The sequence below is a fragment of the Cyrtonyx montezumae genome, unplaced genomic scaffold (genome assembly GCF_038088225.1).
Source record: "Cyrtonyx montezumae isolate F1298 unplaced genomic scaffold, pur_monq_1.0 scaffold_3, whole genome shotgun sequence".
NCBI classification, from domain to species: domain Eukaryota; kingdom Metazoa; phylum Chordata; class Aves; order Galliformes; family Odontophoridae; genus Cyrtonyx; species Cyrtonyx montezumae.
In genome coordinates this window covers 134,754,042-134,773,770 of record NW_027072034.1, presented here as the reverse complement: position 1 = coordinate 134,773,770, position 19,729 = coordinate 134,754,042, and the positions used below count along the sequence as shown (strand labels likewise).

The 19,729-nt window shown below is 38.7% G+C and overlaps 2 protein-coding genes across 2 annotated transcripts in view; one reads left to right on the top strand and one right to left on the bottom strand.

Moving 5' to 3' along the window:
- SMIM30 (small integral membrane protein 30) overlaps positions 1-19,729 on the top strand; it is a 373,817-nt gene that overhangs the window by 292,237 nt on the left and 61,851 nt on the right. The gene's annotated exons all lie outside the window — the stretch shown is intronic.
- The window catches only part of ZNF277 (zinc finger protein 277), a 39,270-nt gene continuing 26,402 nt past the window's right edge, over positions 6,862-19,729 (bottom strand). Inside the window, exons 7-12 of the mRNA XM_065740904.1 lie at positions 17,764-17,896; positions 10,830-10,897; positions 9,669-9,765; positions 8,817-8,859; positions 8,041-8,215; positions 6,862-7,182 (exon numbers count right to left, since the gene is read on the bottom strand). Of these exons, the coding sequence (XP_065596976.1) occupies positions 6,990-7,182; positions 8,041-8,215; positions 8,817-8,859; positions 9,669-9,765; positions 10,830-10,897; positions 17,764-17,896 (709 nt within the window). The 3' untranslated portion in view covers positions 6,862-6,989. The remainder of the gene's footprint in view (positions 7,183-8,040; positions 8,216-8,816; positions 8,860-9,668; positions 9,766-10,829; positions 10,898-17,763; positions 17,897-19,729) is intronic.

Sequence of the window (19,729 nt, the reverse complement as noted above, 5' to 3'; positions counted from 1 at the left end):
CCCCTAAAATGGCAGATTGATGTTTTTGGCTTTCTCAGCTCTATTTTTAGCCAGTATTGCCCTGGTATTTTCAGCTTAATATTTTTATTCTCATAGAAAATGCATCTTTCTTATTTATTTTTCTGTTCCAGCCAGTGCTGTCACTCTGGAGGTCAGTGCAAGTTTCCACTCGTGTATTCCAAGAGAGCCCCCACCCCTCCTGTGATTTCTCCACAGCTTATTATCCATTTGTATTTTTCATTTAATCTTTTTTTTAAGGTAGCACCTGGGGCATAATTTTTACAGATTCCAATCTCTTAGACCCACAGCCCTCACTTTTCAGGTCAGCTTTCAGCAGCTGCTACTGTCTTATTGAGCTTTGCCATCCCATGGGAGGAGGACCCGAGCCAGAGCGTTCCCTGCACTTGCCAGGGAGGGCTGGGAGAGGGGCAGGCGGTGGCAGGGGGAGCAGGAGGGGTGGTGGCAAGGGGAGAGATGGGGGTGGAATGTTGGGAACAAAGACAGCAGAGTGTTCACCCCCACTAGGTGTAATCAGCACAAAGCCAGAAAGAAATTTAATGGATAAGTACTGTCAAATGCTAAGGAATCTTTTTTTTTTTTTTCAAATGGAAAAAGGAGAATAGCAGAAGATTCCTCCTCTGCAAGCTGTCAACATTCATTTCAGACACTGATTGGAATCCTATTTAACTGATTTTGAAGCAGTCATTAGGGGGCAGTTAAACTTTTTCCCAGTAGCACCAGTAGGAAGCAGTAGGAATTAATGTCTCCCATGTTTAAAGGTCACTAATCCCTGAGGACAGTGGAGTGGCACCTGTGGGGCAGTGATCCCTGCTGCTACCCTGCAGCAGCCCCCAGCCTCCTGCTGAAGGCTTGATGGCTGCTGTCACCTACCCCTTTGTGTCCCCAAACCACACTCAGGGGTAACTGAGGGATTACCCCAAGGGAGCTGCAGACTGCCTTGGGTGTAAGCAATAAATCTATTTATTATCAGCTATAATGGAGAGAAAAGGTCCTGTCTTACTGATAGAATTTCCTATCCTGAAGCAAAGGTGAGGTACATAACATACTTAAGGGAATCCTTAGAAATCCTTCTTAAATACCTCAAATGAATAAACTTTATGAGAATATTAAACCTGTGCTTGGAAAATTCTCAGGGAGTTAAGACTTCAAATGGAGACCATTTGCAAAGGAAGTAACAATTAAGTGAATTGAAGGATTCACAATGTTTTGAACTTGTTTCTTTTAACTTCAGGAAATCCAGGAGTATATACACTTCAAGACTTGGAGGAGGCATCTTCTCTAACCCAGTGTGGAACATGACCATTCTACATTCTGCAACAGCTTTCACTCCTTACCAAAAACTGGTCTTTGTGTGCAGCTGAATGCTTGGAAGACCTGCAATGTGAAGCTCAGAGGGTCATCTTCATAATGCTATTTCTCTACTTGCAAACCTCAAGTGACGGCAAGTTAGACACACCCTGAAAAACAGATTAAGTTGACTGTAGGCACACACGAGGTCAACATTGCCACATTTTCATGAGCCTTCTTTGCAATGCTAAGCCCTGTCTGTGATTATCTGTTCTTCTTTTCACCGAGACTCATACCAACTTGCCACACAGGGTAAGCAGTTATTAAAGTGGGCCAAGTATCTGCACGTGGTATTCATGTGAAGACTCACAGCAGTGTATCTGCATGTGGTACTCAGACAGATGTGCATCAGAAGGTAGGAAACCAGGCACAACACAACTGGAAGGTTAAAGCTAAAACTACCTCAAGGTTAAATCAACACTCACCTCTGCAAACATGCAGTAGGCAGTTTGCAAAGACAGCCTTTCTAATGAGGAATCAGTAGTTCCTGCATTATTTATTTCTATATTGTTCTAATAATTCCAGAAAGCGTGGAAATGAGAAACAAGTCTCCCAACATTCAGTGGAGCCATGCCTTGAGGCGATGCCAGAAATCTGCCTGTAACTGTTGTGATGGATTTCATTACATCCTGATGTGATACAATACAAAAATGCACTGCACAGCTGTCTCAAAGTCTGATATTCTGAAGCTTTTTTTTTTTTAACCTAAGGAAACACACGTGCAGTTTACCAGTGTTCAGGTACTCAGCTTAACACCAGGGAGCTGTCTCTGTTGCTTTCCAGGCACCTTGTGGTGCCAGATCCAGGGCATTCTCATTTCTCATGTGCTTAACTTTAATGGCATGGGTACCTGCAGATGAGATGTTGCAGGAGTGCTAACAGTGTGTGGGCACAATGGAACATCAACTGCAGATAAAGAGCAATGTCTTTTTACTTCCTTTGATGACCCTTGCACTTTCTTTGCGATATAGTCAGAGAAACCATTTGTAAAAACATCTACTAGTCCACAGAATTAAAAATAATAGAAATGATTAATATCTGGCATAGGTTTCACACCCAGCAGCTGCTCCTGCAGTGTGAATTCACACCTAGTCCTTGCGGTGTCCTGCTCTCCAGTTTGATGTTGCTGCTGAAGGTATGAGCTGCCACCCCAAGGGTCACACTCACTCAGGTCTTTTCAGGCTCAGTTTTTGCAGAGCTACAAGTGCTTTCCTTTGCAAAGGCACCAGAGAGGAGATGTGCCAAGTATTATCTATTGCATTCTTCTGTGGTGAGTTGGTACAAAGAGTCCTGTAATTTATAGCAAGTGTCAGGTTAAATTAATCACCATAAACCACAGTCTTTTTTTTTTTTTTTCTTTTTGAATGTCACTACAATATCATTGCACCGTAATAACGTCTGCTGGCTTCAGTCTGGTTAAGCTGTGCATGCTAAGTGCTGGAAAAGGAGGACAGAATGACAAAGATGTTACAGCCTACATGTGGAAAGTACCTCGTCCTGTTTCATGACTATCCCTGTTTAGCACATGTCCCCTCAACAGAAGACTGTAATTGAGATTACTCAAATCAGGAGATTAAAGAACCACAGAATTGTAGGGGTGGAAGGGACCTCTAGAGATCATTGAGTCCAACCCCCTGCAAAGCAGGCCCCCTACAGATCACTTACAGAATGTACACTTTGTGATGCTTTTGCTCTTCTGGTGGCTTGTAAAAAATGTTTCCATTACAGTTAATACAATCTAAAAGAGATATTTAGCTACCAGCTGAAGGTGTTGGATTTAGCTGCTCAGACTTTGGCATGGCTCAGTGCCACTTGAAATGCTCATATGCAGCTGACAGATCTGCCACAAGACCTTAGAGAGATCAGCATCCTTTAGGAGCAGCAAATGGAGAGCAGGATATCTTCAAGTGTCTCAAATGACTCCTAGATGTCTGTGTGAGGAATGGAATAAAGTTTTAGGTGTTTATTGTAGAGTGAGCTGAATGACTCTCTATGATCCAAAGGCTACAATGATTTTTTATAACAGAAGTTTAGATATTAGGTTTGTTTATGTCTACACAGCACAGCTCCTTGGTCCTTGAGTGGTGAGCCAGGTGGAGAACTGCGTACCAAAGAATATTTGTAAGCGAGAAGATGCTTTTGTTCTAAAAATTAATACAGAGAAGACTGATGTATTTTTGATTGTGAGTATCTAAACGTCCCAGCTCTTCATACAGAGAAAGTGAATCGATCGTGGATGCCAAATATCAAATCTAATTACAACTAACAGGTAACTTGGCCATTTGTAACCTATAATCTGTATCTTCACAAACATGAGTTGGAGAAAAGAAGCCGTAAACTCGTGTTTGATGCAGCTAAAACTTTTTCTGGACAACATAACCTCACTCACCAGTACTGGTCTCTCCAGAATTCAGAGGCAGTGATGGAACTGAGAGATGACAGCAGCAGAGAGGCGTTTCAGAGACCTACTGCAGTGTTTCGCACATGGCTAACCGCTCAGCCAGCTGAGAGCAGCCACTGACAGTTCTTTCAGTGCATGCCAGACAAATGTAATACAGGAACTGAAAACACTCAGTGTCTTAAATGAAAGTCAGTGACCATTGACTCATTAAGAAAGATCAAGTCTGCACAGAACTGTCAGAATAAATTGTGTGTGCAAGAGTATCAGAGACATAATTAAGGTGCTTGTAAAGTGAGCAGGAGAAATTACCAGTCACCGGGACACAAACCTGTTTCCTCCTTTTACCCTTGAGAACAAGAGGATGGCTTTAGACAAAGCAAAGGGAGTACACATAAGGATTGAAGATCTAAGCTAAGAGGAAGTAGTAAGAAATGTGCGTTGGAATTAAACTAGGGTAGCTTTTTTTTAATACCAGTTAGCACCACTCATTCTTCTAATTTGACTGTAGAAAGCCCAGTTGCCAACCCCCACTTGGTTCATTCCATTACTTATGGCTGAACTGTTTTTTTAATGCTTCTGACACTGAAATCCAGGAATGAAACTTGCTAATCTGAATGTCAGGTCAGACTTCCAAACACACTTTCATGTTAGAAGTATGTATTTGTTCATGCAGCAGCTGAGTATCACTGTCTGCAGTCATAGCTGTGTCCCCTATCAAGTGGCAGTAAGATCACTCCAGTTTCAAAACAGGCACTCATCTGGGCAGTGTTTTAGACAGAAGATAAGTATCCTCTGGGGAAATTGTGGTTATCATACAAAGACAGTAAGCTCTAGTAAAATCCAATTAGAAGCATCATTGCGCTAAGTGAAGGTGCTGAAGTTTTACTCTAGAAACTGCACCCTGACTTTCTGAACTTACTAAACTACGTTGTTGCCTGCTGTGCATACCTGAAGTAACCAGGTCAGCTCTAACCTGATTCCTCATGTTCCCTGTTCCATGTTTTCAGTGAAATTATACACTGCTGATGATTTTTTTTATAAGTACTGTTTCTTCTCTGCTCAAAAAAGTCAAGGAACCCACATTGCTGATAAAATACCTCCTGAGATGCTTTCTTCATTCTACCCTGAAAAACTGCAAAAAACAGACTTCTGTTAGAACCAGGAAAAGTAGTAATTTCATATTGCTAATACTCTTCATTTCTCTTTGTAGGAGCTCGAGTGACTCAGCATGACATTTCTCTTGATTAGGAAACATTTTGCAATTTCACTTTACGATATATCAATAAAATTTTATCTTTCCCTTAATGTGCCCTTCTGAGATGGACCTGCCATAAAACACAGCCATGGGCTGCTGATTTACCCGTAGTTCCCTTGCTGATTTTTTCCACTGCTAAACACTCGTATTGATAATGTAAACCCTACCGACTCTTTCTTCCACCTCAGCTGAGAAACTGACTGGAAAAAAACTGAAATCAATTTCTAATTTAGGAAGAAAAGTAGCTGCTTTGGAAGAAAACTACTGAAAAGGAAAAAAAAATCAACAGCAACAGCCAATTACTACATGACATTAATATAACTACAAGAAGTATGAACTATAGGTTATTTAAGACAGACAGGTATTTCAGTTCAAAAAATCCCACCAGCCAACCTAAGAAAAAAACCCTTCAATACTGTTGGACCTGTTTAATCAAAGCCAATGCAGATATGTGACTACACCTGCTCCTTTCTTTTGTCTGTACTCTCAGCACCTGCTGATCCACTTCTGTCCCATTTTGCCTTGACAGAGTGAGAAATTGCTTCTGTGCCTGCTTGACTGTGCAGTTAGGAGGCTGCTCTGACTTTCTCAATACATTTTCAGCATCTTGTTGTAATTTACTTTTAGAGCACCTGGGCCTAAGAGCAAATAAAAAAGGGGAAGCAGAAAGAAGTGCTAGTGGGTGATGAGCAATGCCAGGAGAAAGTAAGTTCAATGCAAGTTAAAAGAAACTGATCCAAATATATTGCAGGGTGAATTAGGCTACAGATATGGAAGCTTAGCAGAACACGCATAAAGATTTGAGCTTTAGCTCCTGTTCCTAGGGGCTGCTATCTAATTCTCAATCACCATATAACGACAAATAATAACTCTTATTGACAGCAATCTATTTCAGGTAAAGGGAAGTGTGCAAAGGTAAAGCCATGGCTTTGAATCTTTTCAGGCAGGGAAGGGCACTGAGCTGAGACTCACACGCTTTGGACTAATGAAGAAAAGTTATGTGCTACCAGTTTTGAAAGCAGTTATGCATTTTATAGGAAGCCAAACCTGAACTCTGGAACTACGTTAAATAAAATTTTGAGAGGAAAAACGGGAGGCAGGAATTCCTACTTTTGATCATCCTATGCTGTGAGCTACGCTATGAGCTGCTTCGCCCTATCAGCGCTGGGGTGCTTCTGACCAGGCTGAAGACCTTTTGCAACTTGGGGAACTTTTAAGTTCAGTCCTAAAGTAAATATGGTAACTTTAATGGGCAGCTGAATAAAGATTCTGAGGATTTAATTTGGGTTTTTGTGTTTACAGTCTCCCAAGACACTGATCTGCAGTTCATAACCGTGCAAGAAGTCTACTTTAATCTGTGGATTTTTGATGCAACCGAGACTGAAATTTTCCAATACATATTAAGGCTTCAGACTGGCAGCATTCCATGCAGTTGGATATCCATGAGCCAGAGAGAACTTTGATGATGTTTCTGAGCCAGTTTTCAAAACAGGAGCTGTGTATCTTATATATTAACAATGAATAATAGAGCTACACAGATCCATATTCACTTTGAAGAAGTCTAAGGTTAAAACCAGCAAAATATGCTTTATGTAACAGAACAAGAGTTAAAACCCATTGGTTTATAAAGGAAGACAAATTGTCTCAATTGTTCATGGCTTTTACAAGATGGTCTTAAAGTAGAACTCTGACAGATTCAGAAAAAAAAAAAGAAGGAAAATTCTATTTGTGAATAATACCATGAATATTCTAAGAACCAAGCAGAAAATCCAGCAATTAATTTTAAAAGAAAGCTGTAAGTTAAAGGAAGATAAACCAAAAAAGTTTACATGTACATTTTATTTATCATTTCCATATATGTAATATTTGCCCAGAGATAACACATATACCATATTCCAATATTAGTGAAAGAATGTACTTTTTGTATTCCAGGAAAAACACTCAATGACTCACTCAAATTCAAGGTCAACTTTTATCATGGCTGCTGTTCTCTTCACACAGTAGCTGGTTTAAAACGCTGCTCTGTTTGAGAGCTTTTAGACTGGATATATCTTCACTTACAACAGGGACATCTTCCCTTTGATCCTCAGGTATCAGATCTTCACTGTCTGACAGTGTACAGAGGAGTGTATCATTTTCATAGGTAGGAAAATAATACCTGGAAGCAACAAGGTGTAATAGAATAGAGTATTACTAGATAGTCACATATTCTGGTTCAAGTAGTCTGGTCTTACTTTATGAGATTAAATCTAAAAAAAAGAAAAATGAGGAAGTCTGGTTGTCTGCAATGAGTAAGCAGCACGCTCAAAAAATCAGTAGACACATGCACCTTAGAAGAGTCAAAGAGAAGAGACAGCAACAGACAAGACTTCTCCCTATTTCTTCCCTGCACAGTCACAATTGAAGACACAGATCCAGATCTGCCCCACAAGAAACACTGAGCTGCAATATTTTTAAGTGAGAACAGTCCCTGTGGCATCATCCCCTGGGCTTGTGGAGCCTGCTTACCATCTAAATCAGTGGTATGTTATTCTCTCTCTCCACTTGCTACAGAGAAAACCACAGGTAAAGAGTTACCTTGTTCTGACACCCATAGTTAGTTAGATACTATACATATATCTACATTAGATGTACAAAAGAAGGGGTTTGATTTGTTTCTAGAACTGTGTATACAAGGCATATCTCTACCAGCAGTGACATATGTGCCAGAGACTGAAAACACATGTGGAAGACTACTTCATAGTAAGAAGGTTCTATTGCATACTAACTTATGTTATGACAGCGCAGACACGATTTATGGTGACACTGAATCCAGCATGCAACTAAAAGAGCAGGATCCTGTGTTCATTTTAGCTTCAGACAGAACAGAGATTTGTAATTCTGAACATTTTTGAGACCACTTATTATCTGAGCTCTGAGCACTGTAGCACTGGTAAAAACCAGATCTGTCAGCTTACTGCTTTACAGACATCATCAAGTAGGGTATAAATGCTGGAAGAAGGACGTTTGCCCTTACTGTGGTTGGTCCCACGTAGACCTGGCTGGCAGGAATGTAATGTGTTTTGTCTCTTCCATATGACTTATCAGTCCTCCTTTAGACTGAAATTTCTCCTGGCAGTTGTAACAACGACAATGATGGATTTCTCTCCTTATGAAGTTCACTAGCTTTACTTGCTGATAAAAGTTTAGACCTAAGAGACAGGGTAGAAAATGAGCACTTAAGGAATACAAAACTTAATTTACAAATGCTTTCTTGGATTAAACATAAAGGTTGATAAGGGTTACTGAAGACCAGCACTCCAAACTAACTGAACAAATGTGTCTTCTTAGGTGAAGAGAAAGCAGGTTATGTTTTACTGTAAAACTCAGAGCTTGCCTCCTCTTAGTCTACAGCAGAGTGCAGATGTTGGCCAAACACAGCGTAGACCTCAGCCTCCTAAGCTGAAAGCAAGTCCTAATGGGTTCAGTAATAATCTTAATAGTAATGGTTATTCCAAGGCTGCAGCAGCCAGCCACGAGACTTAAAGAGCAGCTATTTGTAGGGGCTACTCTGAAAGAATCCAATGGTTCTACAGAAAATAGCACACATACTTGGCACTAACAACAGTTCCAGAAAAACAGTGGTTTTGGCTGTCTTGTGTAAGCCAGCTGAAACAGTTTCTGTAATGGAAAAGTTAGATGCCCAAACAGAAATCAAACTACAGTTTGATACAGTTGCTTTCCAGTATTCTTACGCAGTGTCTTTCTCCACACTAGTGGCAAATGCTGACAAGTAAAGCATCTCTTACTTACCAAGCTCTGATTTTATTTTAAGAAAGTCAAATCCATGTGATTTCTGGAGAAAAAAGAAAACAACAACAACAACAACAACAAAGAAGAAATATCTAATTTCTGCTATTTCAGCAAGTCCACGTTAAAAGCAGCTCGGCTTTTCACAGACTGACAGACATAAGCAAACATTAATGCACGGTATAACCCCCCAGAAGTTTTGTTTCATTGGAAACTTCCATATTCATTTAAACAGCTATGCTCTTGTTAAATAGTATATTAAAACTGAAACACAGATGCTAACCATCAAACATATTAAATCATTAAGCCACTTTAGTATTAAAAATGACACCATTTTAGTGTCTGTATCAGCTTACATAGTAGTACCAGCTATTCATAGTCTCAGTGTAAAACTGCATACTGTAGATGTAGATGCTGCAGATGCAATGCCTTAGTTCTGCACTAGACAAAGCATTCCAGTTCAGCAGCTGAATTGATCTTAACAAATACACAACAATCTTGCTTTTGAATTCCAAAGTGATGAAAGAACTGATATTTAAGAGCATTTGGTTTATGTGGAGGAGCCCCTGTGCCACCCGGGAGGTGAAGCAGAAAGGGGCATAGGGGTGAGGAAGGTGTTTTTAGTTTGTTTCAGTTTCTCACTGCTTCAGCCTGTTAGCAACAAGCAATAATATACATCTCCCTATGCTGAGGCTGTTTTGCCCATGATGGTAATTGGTGAGTGATCTCCCTATCTTCTCTTGAGCCCTTTTCCATTGCATTTTCTCCCCTACGTTTTTGAAGAGGGGAAAATGAGAGAGCAGTGTGGTGGAGCTTAGCTGTCCATTGGTATAAAACTGCCACCACAAGTCTTACCTGCATGTGAAGATGCAGCTTTTCTGTGGTGTCTGCTTGTTGTTCACAGAACAGGCAAACTGCACACACAGGATGCTCTTCCCAGTCAGACCAGTCCCTTGTGATTAAGAATAAAAAGTAAATTCATTTAGTTTTGGAAAAGAGAAGGGACATTTTGTGACAGAGCATTACAGATTCTGCTTTCACAGTGTGAGAAATCCAGAGAAACAGAATACTTTGAAAGAATGGAAATGTACAGATTTACACCTGAATATATGATTACAAACTGGTTTTCTGGCTAAAAAAACCTGGAAATTCAAGAATAGCTGAGAAGCGATTGCTGCGTAAGTCCTGTGCAGGCAGGCAGAGCTCTGTGCTTGAATTTGCCTCCATTACTAACAGGATCTTAAATTCAGTTTCTAATCAGCTTGGCAAGCTATAAAAAGTTGCTTTCAGTGTTTATTTTTATAAGGTCTTCCAAACTTTTCTAGTCTTTCAATATGCCAGCCATAGATGTATGCATCACAATTTAGTCAGACTGATATTTATTCATCAAATATTATTTCTGAAAGGGACACTCATTTATGCTACATTCAGATATGCAGGCAGAGAATAAATACCAGCACTCATCCATTTAGATTCACAATACTGCTTAGAGATGAAAATATGATTATATCCAATTTTTAATCAAGTAAAATTAAGCTTAAGGAAGGTCAGGGGGCCTGGTGCCTACAAATTACTCCTTGTTTATCCAAATCTCTATGGTCAAGGAAGACACCTTTGTAGTGATCAGAGGGCCTGGGGCCAGTAAGTGCATCAAGGAGAAACAGATTTTGTCCTCAGACAGCACCACTGGCAAATTTCCTTCAAACTTACTCTTAGTTTCAAATCTGAGAAAATCCAGTTATTTTTTCAGTACAAAATAAAAGGTTTTGCCTACATCACTGTAAAACCTAAAAAGTGCTGGTTGAGCTGTATGTGTATCAAAAAATAGGCTTGTGGCTGAAGTATGAAATTTACAGCTCTCACTGTGGAGAAATGCCTTTGATGAAAACAATTTGGAGTTGATTTAACTGGCTTAAGTGAATTTTAACTGTGTACTATGTACAACATTTTTCTTGTAACCGCTTTCATCAGTAATGCTCTTACAGTCCTTTGTAAGGGCACATTATTAACTCTTACTCCTCCAGGTTATCTAGTAGCTCCCGATCATCCTCTGACTGCACTTCCTCCCAGGACTTTCCGAATTCCTGGGGAAAAAGAAAAAAAAGAAAAAAAAAACAATTTCCTGACATCACATTTTATATAGCAAATGAATGAACATCTGGGAGCTTATGGTATTTCTGTGAGTTAAAGTACAGCACTGCCTAACTTTTAAAATAAGAATTTGTATTATCTTTTAGTGGGACATTCCCCACACTACATCCAGGAAGAGCATTCAAGCAGTGTGTAAAGCAAGTGTTACGATGCTAACACTGTTCTGTGTTTGCCATCACATTTGCTCAGTGTAAGCACACCCACTCATGATGCTCTGCTCTTCCTTTCACCCTCTGCACTGTTTATTTATACTTAAAAGATCTTAAACACAAAGCGTATCGCCATACTTTTGTGCAGAGTGCAGCACAATGGGAGGCCCTCTCAGCATGACTGTGATATAAATAACAGACAAAAAAGAGCTGAAGTACCAGCAGTGATCTTTAGCTAGTGTTTTTCATTCCTCTGACAGGTTCTTCCTGCCTTTAAAAGTAAACCGCAGCCAACTAACCAGTCCTGAAATAGTACTTCTGAATTTGTGCTTTTCATGGCTGTGAGGCATTCACAAGGATCATAGTGGATGGTTTCATCTCCAGTAGGGAAAGGCAGAAAGTAAAAAGGTCATTCTTTCATTTGCTTTGTTCCAATAGCCTGTCTAATAAATATATGTAATAAAATCCTTAGTAACAATTGTTATTAGTGTCTTTATGGCTGTTTGGAGAAACAGTGAAAAGATATCCATCATTTAACAATTTAATGAGAATTTTCAAAGCTGTTACTGTCTTATCAGATAAATGATACACAAATGTCTCTAGACAGCTCTAAACATAACACCATTATAGATTACAGAATGAAAATTCAGTAATTAATTCAGGGATGCTACATGGTAGCGTGCAAACTCTCTGAGTTATGAGGGAGACTCATTAATGTCACCATTACTGTGAGATAACACGAAGCCATTAACACGTCTCACCACATGTTCTCACAGCTGCACACCAGCTTCCTATGGCTTCTAACGTTAACACCTTAATGAGGGGATACCAGCTCACAACTACTGCTAAAGGAAGAATGCTCACAGTTGTTCCCTTAGCAGCTTGGAGTATATGTTCACAAAAGAGCACAGTCAAAATAGCAGCCAGTATTAAGCTTCAACTTTTAATTAAAGGTGAAAGGAGGAAAGAACTGTGCACAAGCTTTGTTAGTGTTGCTGTTTCTTTATGATGTTTCTGCAAAGAAGGCTGCAAAGGACCTTCTAAGAAGTCTGTTTCCCTCATCTACTTGTATTCAGAGGATAGAAAAAGGAAGAAGGAAAAAGCTACTCAGAACTTGTCATCAATAGAAAATTCCAAGGTAAATGGATAACTAGGGACATGACGATGAAAGTGTCAAAATACAGAAGCTGAACAATTGGGTGGGAAAGAGTTCTTTGAAAGATTTTTAAAGCTTTCAGAGTTTTTTTTTAAAGCATTACAGCTTGATAAGCATCTGGGACCAAGTGGCCTTGTTATATATTCAAGTTTCCTTGCTCTTTCACCTGAGATGCAGGAGCTCTCAGTAACATCTCTAGAGATTCCTAAGAAAATTTTTAACAGAACCAGAACAACAACAAAAAAACCCTAGAATTGACATTTTAATAGTTTAAACAGTAGACAATGCAGGGCTAAAAGAACTAAAGGCCTTACTATATATCCAAGCAAAACAAACTACTTCTTGAATACTTGCTGCATACCTTATGGTGATGAGGGCCCTACAGATGAATGAGGAGAGCATGCAAATGGGTGCGGATTGAGAATTCCCTCTTCTAAAATGAAGTCTAAGTGTGCAGAGATCAACTGCCTCCCCAACACTTTATCTCAACTTGAGCACAGCTTTAAGGGTTCTGCAGGGAGATGGCCTGCACACTTCACTGGGGCAACACACCCCAACATGAGTAGTGTTGAGATGGAAGAAATCAGACAGGCAGCTGCTAACTCAAGCATTTTTCCCAAAGCAGCAGTTACTGAGCTACGTGCAAATAGTCCTTTAGGCCTGTGAAGCTCAGAAAATCAAAACAGCTGCTGCTTCCCCTGCAAAATTCCCTTTGCCCTTCTTCTCACGTGACTTATGATCATCTGATTTGCTTTATATTGCTGAAGAATTTAGTGATGCCTTATCACATAAAAAGGCTTACCCCATCGACAGTTAATAGACACTGGATTAATTTTAACATGAAGTGTTTCCTCCTTGGTGACTGCATCTCTCCTTGAAGAGAAACGACTGCGCACATTTTATTGCAACTTGAACTATCACCAGCTGAAGGAGGGTTTCCATTCACTATTTTACAAACTGTGCACTACTTAAGTCAGAACAGGATAAATATAGGTAGTAACCCCCGTAACTCTTCCTCTCCCCCAGCTAATAATGATGACTCAAGGCCTGGCAATAAGGAAACATCTTTTTATCTTTGATGAAAAGTAAAGCCTTTTTGAAAACAAGCTTTCTAGTAGATGATAAGTAGCATTTTCAGCTGTCTAACTTAGTCACATGCACATTCATTATGGTGATGTTACATTACTACAGATAAGAGCCATTAGACAATTTGAAAATGAACACCATCTCCCTACGACAGATACTCTACTCTTAAAGTGCTGACAGTAACCACTTCTCAAACACACAAAGGAAGGCCCTCTCAGTTTAGGTCAGCCTCAGTTTTCTGGGGGGCAGAACAGGAGGGTTTTACAACTGCCTTGTTCTTTTCTGACTCCCAGCAGGTACCACAGAGCACAGAGCTCTTCCCTCCCTATTTTTAGTTGATCTTTGGTGCAAGATGACTCATGGGGACACAGGCTAAGAAAGGCACAGAGACAAAACTAGGTTGGAAGTTTTTTTTTGGAGAAGAGAAAAATAAAGTAACCTAAGCATGTATGTTAGATGCATTGCTGCTCATTTCTACAGCCTGATTTTCTTTTCCAATTTATAATTCAAGTATTTTGGAATAGGACTGGTATAATCTTCCATATGTATGCAATACTGAAAAAAAATCTCAAATCCCCTGTGGAAGTGACACCACTGCCTTTCGAGTCATTTGCATCACTGCAAAATGCCTACTCTAATTCTGCAAAATACCTGCTAATAAACTTTTGATATTTAATTATGAAATAAATCTATTATGTACACATGTGACAAAAAATCCCTTCAAATCTTACTAACTGTAACATGTATTCCTGTATCTTAACACTAACCTGTGAGCAAAAGAATAGATGGATAATACGGGGGTAGATATATCAAAGCAGCTTGTGGGTCATGACAGAAGTAATGAAAAATCTTAGGATATGAAAGCAAAACAAAAGAATTTACAATAATATTATTCATTGCTATATCAAATTGAAAATTCTGACACACAGAAAATGTAATTTATGTTATGAAACCATATTCTCACAGCTGTACTAAAACCTTAAGTAAAGACAAACTAGAGTGGATGGAAAGAAAGAATGAAGGGAAGGCCTACTGCTCCAAAAGATGTCCAGGGGAGTTTTGCTATCAACATAAAAGCATTAATAATAACAGGCCAGAAGATCAAAAGGCAATGCAATAGACATTCTCAGAATATCTGAACAAAAAAAGGTTTTAAAATCGTTCAGTACAAAACCCAGAAAATACAAGAAATTGCCAGTTCTCCCTTAAGAAGACTGTTTTACACAGTACTTGGTGAAGATAATATATAATGGAAAAAAACATAGATACAACTTTGCTTTAAAAGAAGGTGTCTGTAAGATGGTTGCACTAAATAATTATCTATTTAAATAGCTTAAGATTCCATTGCTGATCCTAAAAGTAAAATGGATAAAAATGATGTTTATCATCAGAGAGCTACTTAGTCTTACAGTGTCTTTACGATGAAAACAAACTGGACCAAACAGGCATATGGGAAGATCTTTTTTACATTCTCAAATTCAACCCTTTCTGTGAAAACACGCAGAAAATAGAAAAAAATATAAGTTTAAATCTTTTGGTCAAGATTAAATCTTTAGTAACTACTGAAAGTTTATCTGTCAATTCAAATACAATATTCAATCTGTGTCAGTAGCTGTGAAATTGCATAATTCCCCTGGACATTTGGAGCAATGAGAAAAATTGATATTTAAGACTTCTTAAGGGGTCCTTGTAAGTAATCATCAGAAAAGAAATTCCTGTAGTAAACTGTGAGGAGCTTGGGAAGATGAAGTAAAATGACTTCTGCGAATCACAGAATTGTAAGAGTTGGAAGGGACCTCTAGAGATCATTGTGTCCAACCCCCTGCCAAAGCAGCTCCCTAGCCCAGGTTGCACAGGTAGGCGTCCAGGTGGGTCTTGAATGTCTCCAGAGAAGGAGACTCCACCACCTCTCTGTGCAGCTGTGCCAGTGCTCTGTCACTGCACTGGGAAGGAGTTTCCATGCACATTTGTGTGGAACTTCCTATGCATCAGTTTGTGGCCTTTTCCCCTCGTCCTATCACCAAGTCATCACTTCAAGTCATTAGAAAACATACCTTGCATAACCTCATAATTCACTGAATCTGAATTTAGCTTGAAAAAGTTCTTATCACATTAACATAGCCTACTGTAGACTACATATGTGCAGTAGATAATAACGTAATTTCTTCTCACATATAAGGCTAATCTTGAATCTCCAGCAAACAAATTAAAGTTCTTCACATTAATTTCTTTTCCTACTTTGTGCAAAAATAAAGGCTTTACCAAAAACTATTTTGAGAACACTATGCACCATAGGAACTACTGTAACATTTATTGTGTTCACGAAAAATATGATCTCTTGTTTACTGTACAAATACACACTACATAGTGAGCTATTCTGTAACTGTTTGAGGCAGAGTTTTTCACCTGTTTTATTTTAAAAAAAATCCCTTACTGAACAGAAGAAATGTCAAAAACTCTCATATGGCTACACTTGGATGGATCAGAAATAGGGTAGAAACAGTCTGTTGAGTAGAATGTACTGAAAGACAAATGAAAATGTGTGGGGAAAAAAAAAAAGCCTGCAGCAGAGTGTACACAATCAAGAAGGAACTGTGATCACTGAAAGCGTGTCCCAGAAGATGCACTATAAGCACACCATCAGAAACCTTGCACATGCAGTCTCCTGCTAATTTTAAACATCTTGGTGGCTTGACATTTTTTATTAGAATGACATTTACTATCCTCTCTCTGTAATATCAAGGATGTGAAAAATACATCCCTAAGTTATGCTAATAAGTAGCCAGTATCTGAACTGGTTCAGGCTGATTTAAGAAGTCACTCTGCAAAATCCTGCCCAGAATCCCAACACTAACTACAGAGGTCCAGGGCACTGGCTTGAGCCTTGTCCTGTGACTGCTTATGCTGTTGAACAGTCTGCATGCTCCACGGCCACGCCAAAAGCACCACTCAGAGAATGCTGCAACATGGTCCAGCAAGTGTATAGGCCACAGATCATTCCTAGTAGACAGCGTGGACAAGGCCACTTGCTTTGGAGCAAATGGGAAGAATGGGAAAAGGTTTAATATATAAACATTAACCTTGTTGTTAGGTTTACTCTGGGCTACTCTGACTATGAATGTGATACAGCTCACTGTGTCCTCTCTGATGTTATAACCTCCCTGCATGTCTCTCAAATTTCTGAATGCTTCTGGCTCAATTTCCTGATCAAAGCTGGGACAAACACTAAACTGAACATCAAATGCAAATATGAGATGGAAGGGAATTTAAGGAGGACACTGCATTCTGAAAACATAAGACTACAGAACTAATAGAGCTATTAAACTAATAAAGCTATTAAACTAATAAAGCTATTAAAATCACTTAAAACAATTAAAACATTAAATTCAAGTCTATTAACTATCAAGGAAGAAGTGACTACTAGGTCCTGTTGAGAAGCTGAGAACATCCAACCTGCAGAACTTCACAACATTTTCACCACTATGCAGGAAATATAGATCAGTTTTTAAAGCAAGCTTCTTAGAGTTCTTCAAGTTCTTAGAAACTATTTATAGAAAAGAAAATAAAGGTTTCAGATAACTGATCTTTGGAAGGAAGACGTGCAGAATTACAGAGGGAATTCACTCCACCGAGGGTAGAAGAGACTTGGCAGAGCTTTAAAAATCCAACTTCTTGATTGGAGTAAAACCCGAGGAGAGATTAAACGGAAAGAGTAGGTAAAATAGTCAAAGGTGCCTGAAAAATTCATTTAGAACCTGGATATTAATACATACAGGTGGCACACAGACTAGTTCAAGTGAAATACAGTTATTTCTAGGAGAGTGCAGAAGCTTTTGAAGCAGCTCGTACACTCAAGTGCTGAAGACAGCAAGTGAAAATTTGTTACACACATGCATTCACACTCTAAAGATGTGAGATACCTAAGATGTGTAATACCTAAAAGCATATACCTACCTGGAGGCTAAGAGCAAACATTTACTTCTTCTTTCATCTCTGTATCTTTAATTTTCCTCCTCTTTACACCTAATTTATACTCTGAAGAGCACTTCCAGCCTAAGGTTTGTAGAAACAAGCTCAGAGCCAATACCATTCAAGTTAGATCTCCATTTATTTCATTACTCTATCCCATTTTCCCTTCTGATACTTAAAGCAGAGGCTGAGCACTAATGACATGATGATTAGCATCTCTTCAAGCTGCATTCTTGCATCTCTCAGAATCAACTCTCAAGAATAAATGTTTACCATTCCTTAGTTTAACAATTATCCACATTATCAAACCGTAAATGAGCATATTTCTTAAGAGTCCTTCACTTGATTTTTGACCTTTTTACTAATTGCTGGTATGGAATTACTCACTTTTAACAAGACATTGTCTGCAGCTCTTTAGTTGATTTATGGAACCTCTTACCAAGTAATTAATGATGTAAAATCTGTCATATTCTTTGTTTTTGGCATTAATTCTGCGATGTTGCTTCTTTCTCATGTGATCTTTAAGTGTGTTTTTGTCTCTGAAGACTTTTTCACAGTACAAACACTGCAAACTAAAATGAAAAGGTAAACAGGTTAACACTTTAAAACACAAATAGTACAAGCTAATATTCTTAAATAAGGTGGAGATGTATACAGTAAGACTAACTCTGAGAGCAAGCCAAATGAAAAGGAAAATTAATTTATTTGCAAAAAAAACCTCATCTTAGATCACAGAAGTCACTGAACATGCAGGTAACACAGCACCTAACATAAACTACAGAAAAGTAGAGATAGTAAAAAACAGTTTACTGTTTGATTCACAAGCAAAATGAGAGAAAAGGCTGCCTTACCAAAATAACCCCACTGGGACATGGGAGGGCTACTGAATGGTTAAAAAATGAACTGTCAGCTTGGCATCCATTTACATTAGAATACAACCCATGAGTAATTGTTTCATTGAAAATTATAAAGAAAAAAAAAACCAAAAAACCCAGAGTGTGTTACATATCTTTAAAAGCAATTTGAACTAGCTAAACAGAGCTTTATACTTCTAACCCAAGAGTGTGGCTCAATAAAAGTTTGCCAAGGTGATCAGTGGGTTTGTAAACCTGACAAATCCAATTTATTAAAACTATTCACATCATATATATATGTATTTGTATTTGTATTTATATATTCATGTTTATATTATAAACACAAATAGTTACATACTACTCAAGAAGCTGAAAATAATCATTAACAAATGGGAATTTTACTATGGTATGTGCCCCAGAGCAAACACAAGATAAGTATATCCACTGTCCTAAATTCTCTAATACAAACAGAGTACTATAAAAGAATTGTTCTTTCCACTATAGAGAGGTACCTGAAGTTAAGCCTAGGCAATATTAAATAGTCTCTCAACTCTGACAATGGACTATGAGGAGAGTAATTTGCCCTTTAGCCTAAATGGACATCTATCCCTAAAATGGACAAGAGCCATTTTTTTTTTCCAGCAGAGAAACAGCAGAGCACTGAGGTTACAGGAATGTCCTTGTTTAATGGTTGTAGATCTTGAGCCTCTAGCTAGTTGTGACAGATACACTGAACTACTGCTCTTGACATCAGTCTGTCTCAGCATTATGAACCAAAGTAGGCCTCAATGTGACTGTTCCCTAAACTGGACAGCTCATTAATAACAGAACACCAGGTGAGTGCTCATGGCCACGACCACGAACAAACTGGGTACAGCCCGAGAATAGTTCAATCACTGAAATTCTTAATGGAGAAATAATGAATTACATTGAGAGACTGAAAGCAACGTGGTAGGATTCTAAGTTTGACTAAGTTTGAGCCAATTGTTTTATCTTATAAATGAAGCAGTAATAGAAGGCCTTCAAGAATCGTTGTAGTCTATTCAAGAAATTTTGAGTTCTAATTGTACTTGCAGTCTAAATAGCTGACTACTGCCTTGTTGATGGATTGTAGGACTGATGGCAGAAAGTGTTTAGTATCAGCTTTCCTCTACCTGCTACAATGAAGAGTACAATCTACTTGTTTAAGACATTCCCAGGAAAAGTATGTAATACTTTTTCCCAGTATATACAACACAGACATGGTTGTCTAAAATGAAACTTTTCTGTTCTCAAAAGTATTTTCAGCTACTATTCTACTAGCACAACTTTTAAGTCAATTCTTAGCAGTAGGAGAGGAGTGGTTCTTCATCGCTTTGGAATTAACTTCAGTGTGCATATTAACTACAGACTTAAATGACTTTCAAAAACCTCCATCCAAATGATGCCCTGAACTCCTCCTGATACATAGTAAGGCTACAATTCATCGGTGAGCAAGGTAATTCAGTGTATTAGGCAACACTAACCATAACATAAAAGGTATTCTTAAAATATATATAATAATTCTGGAAG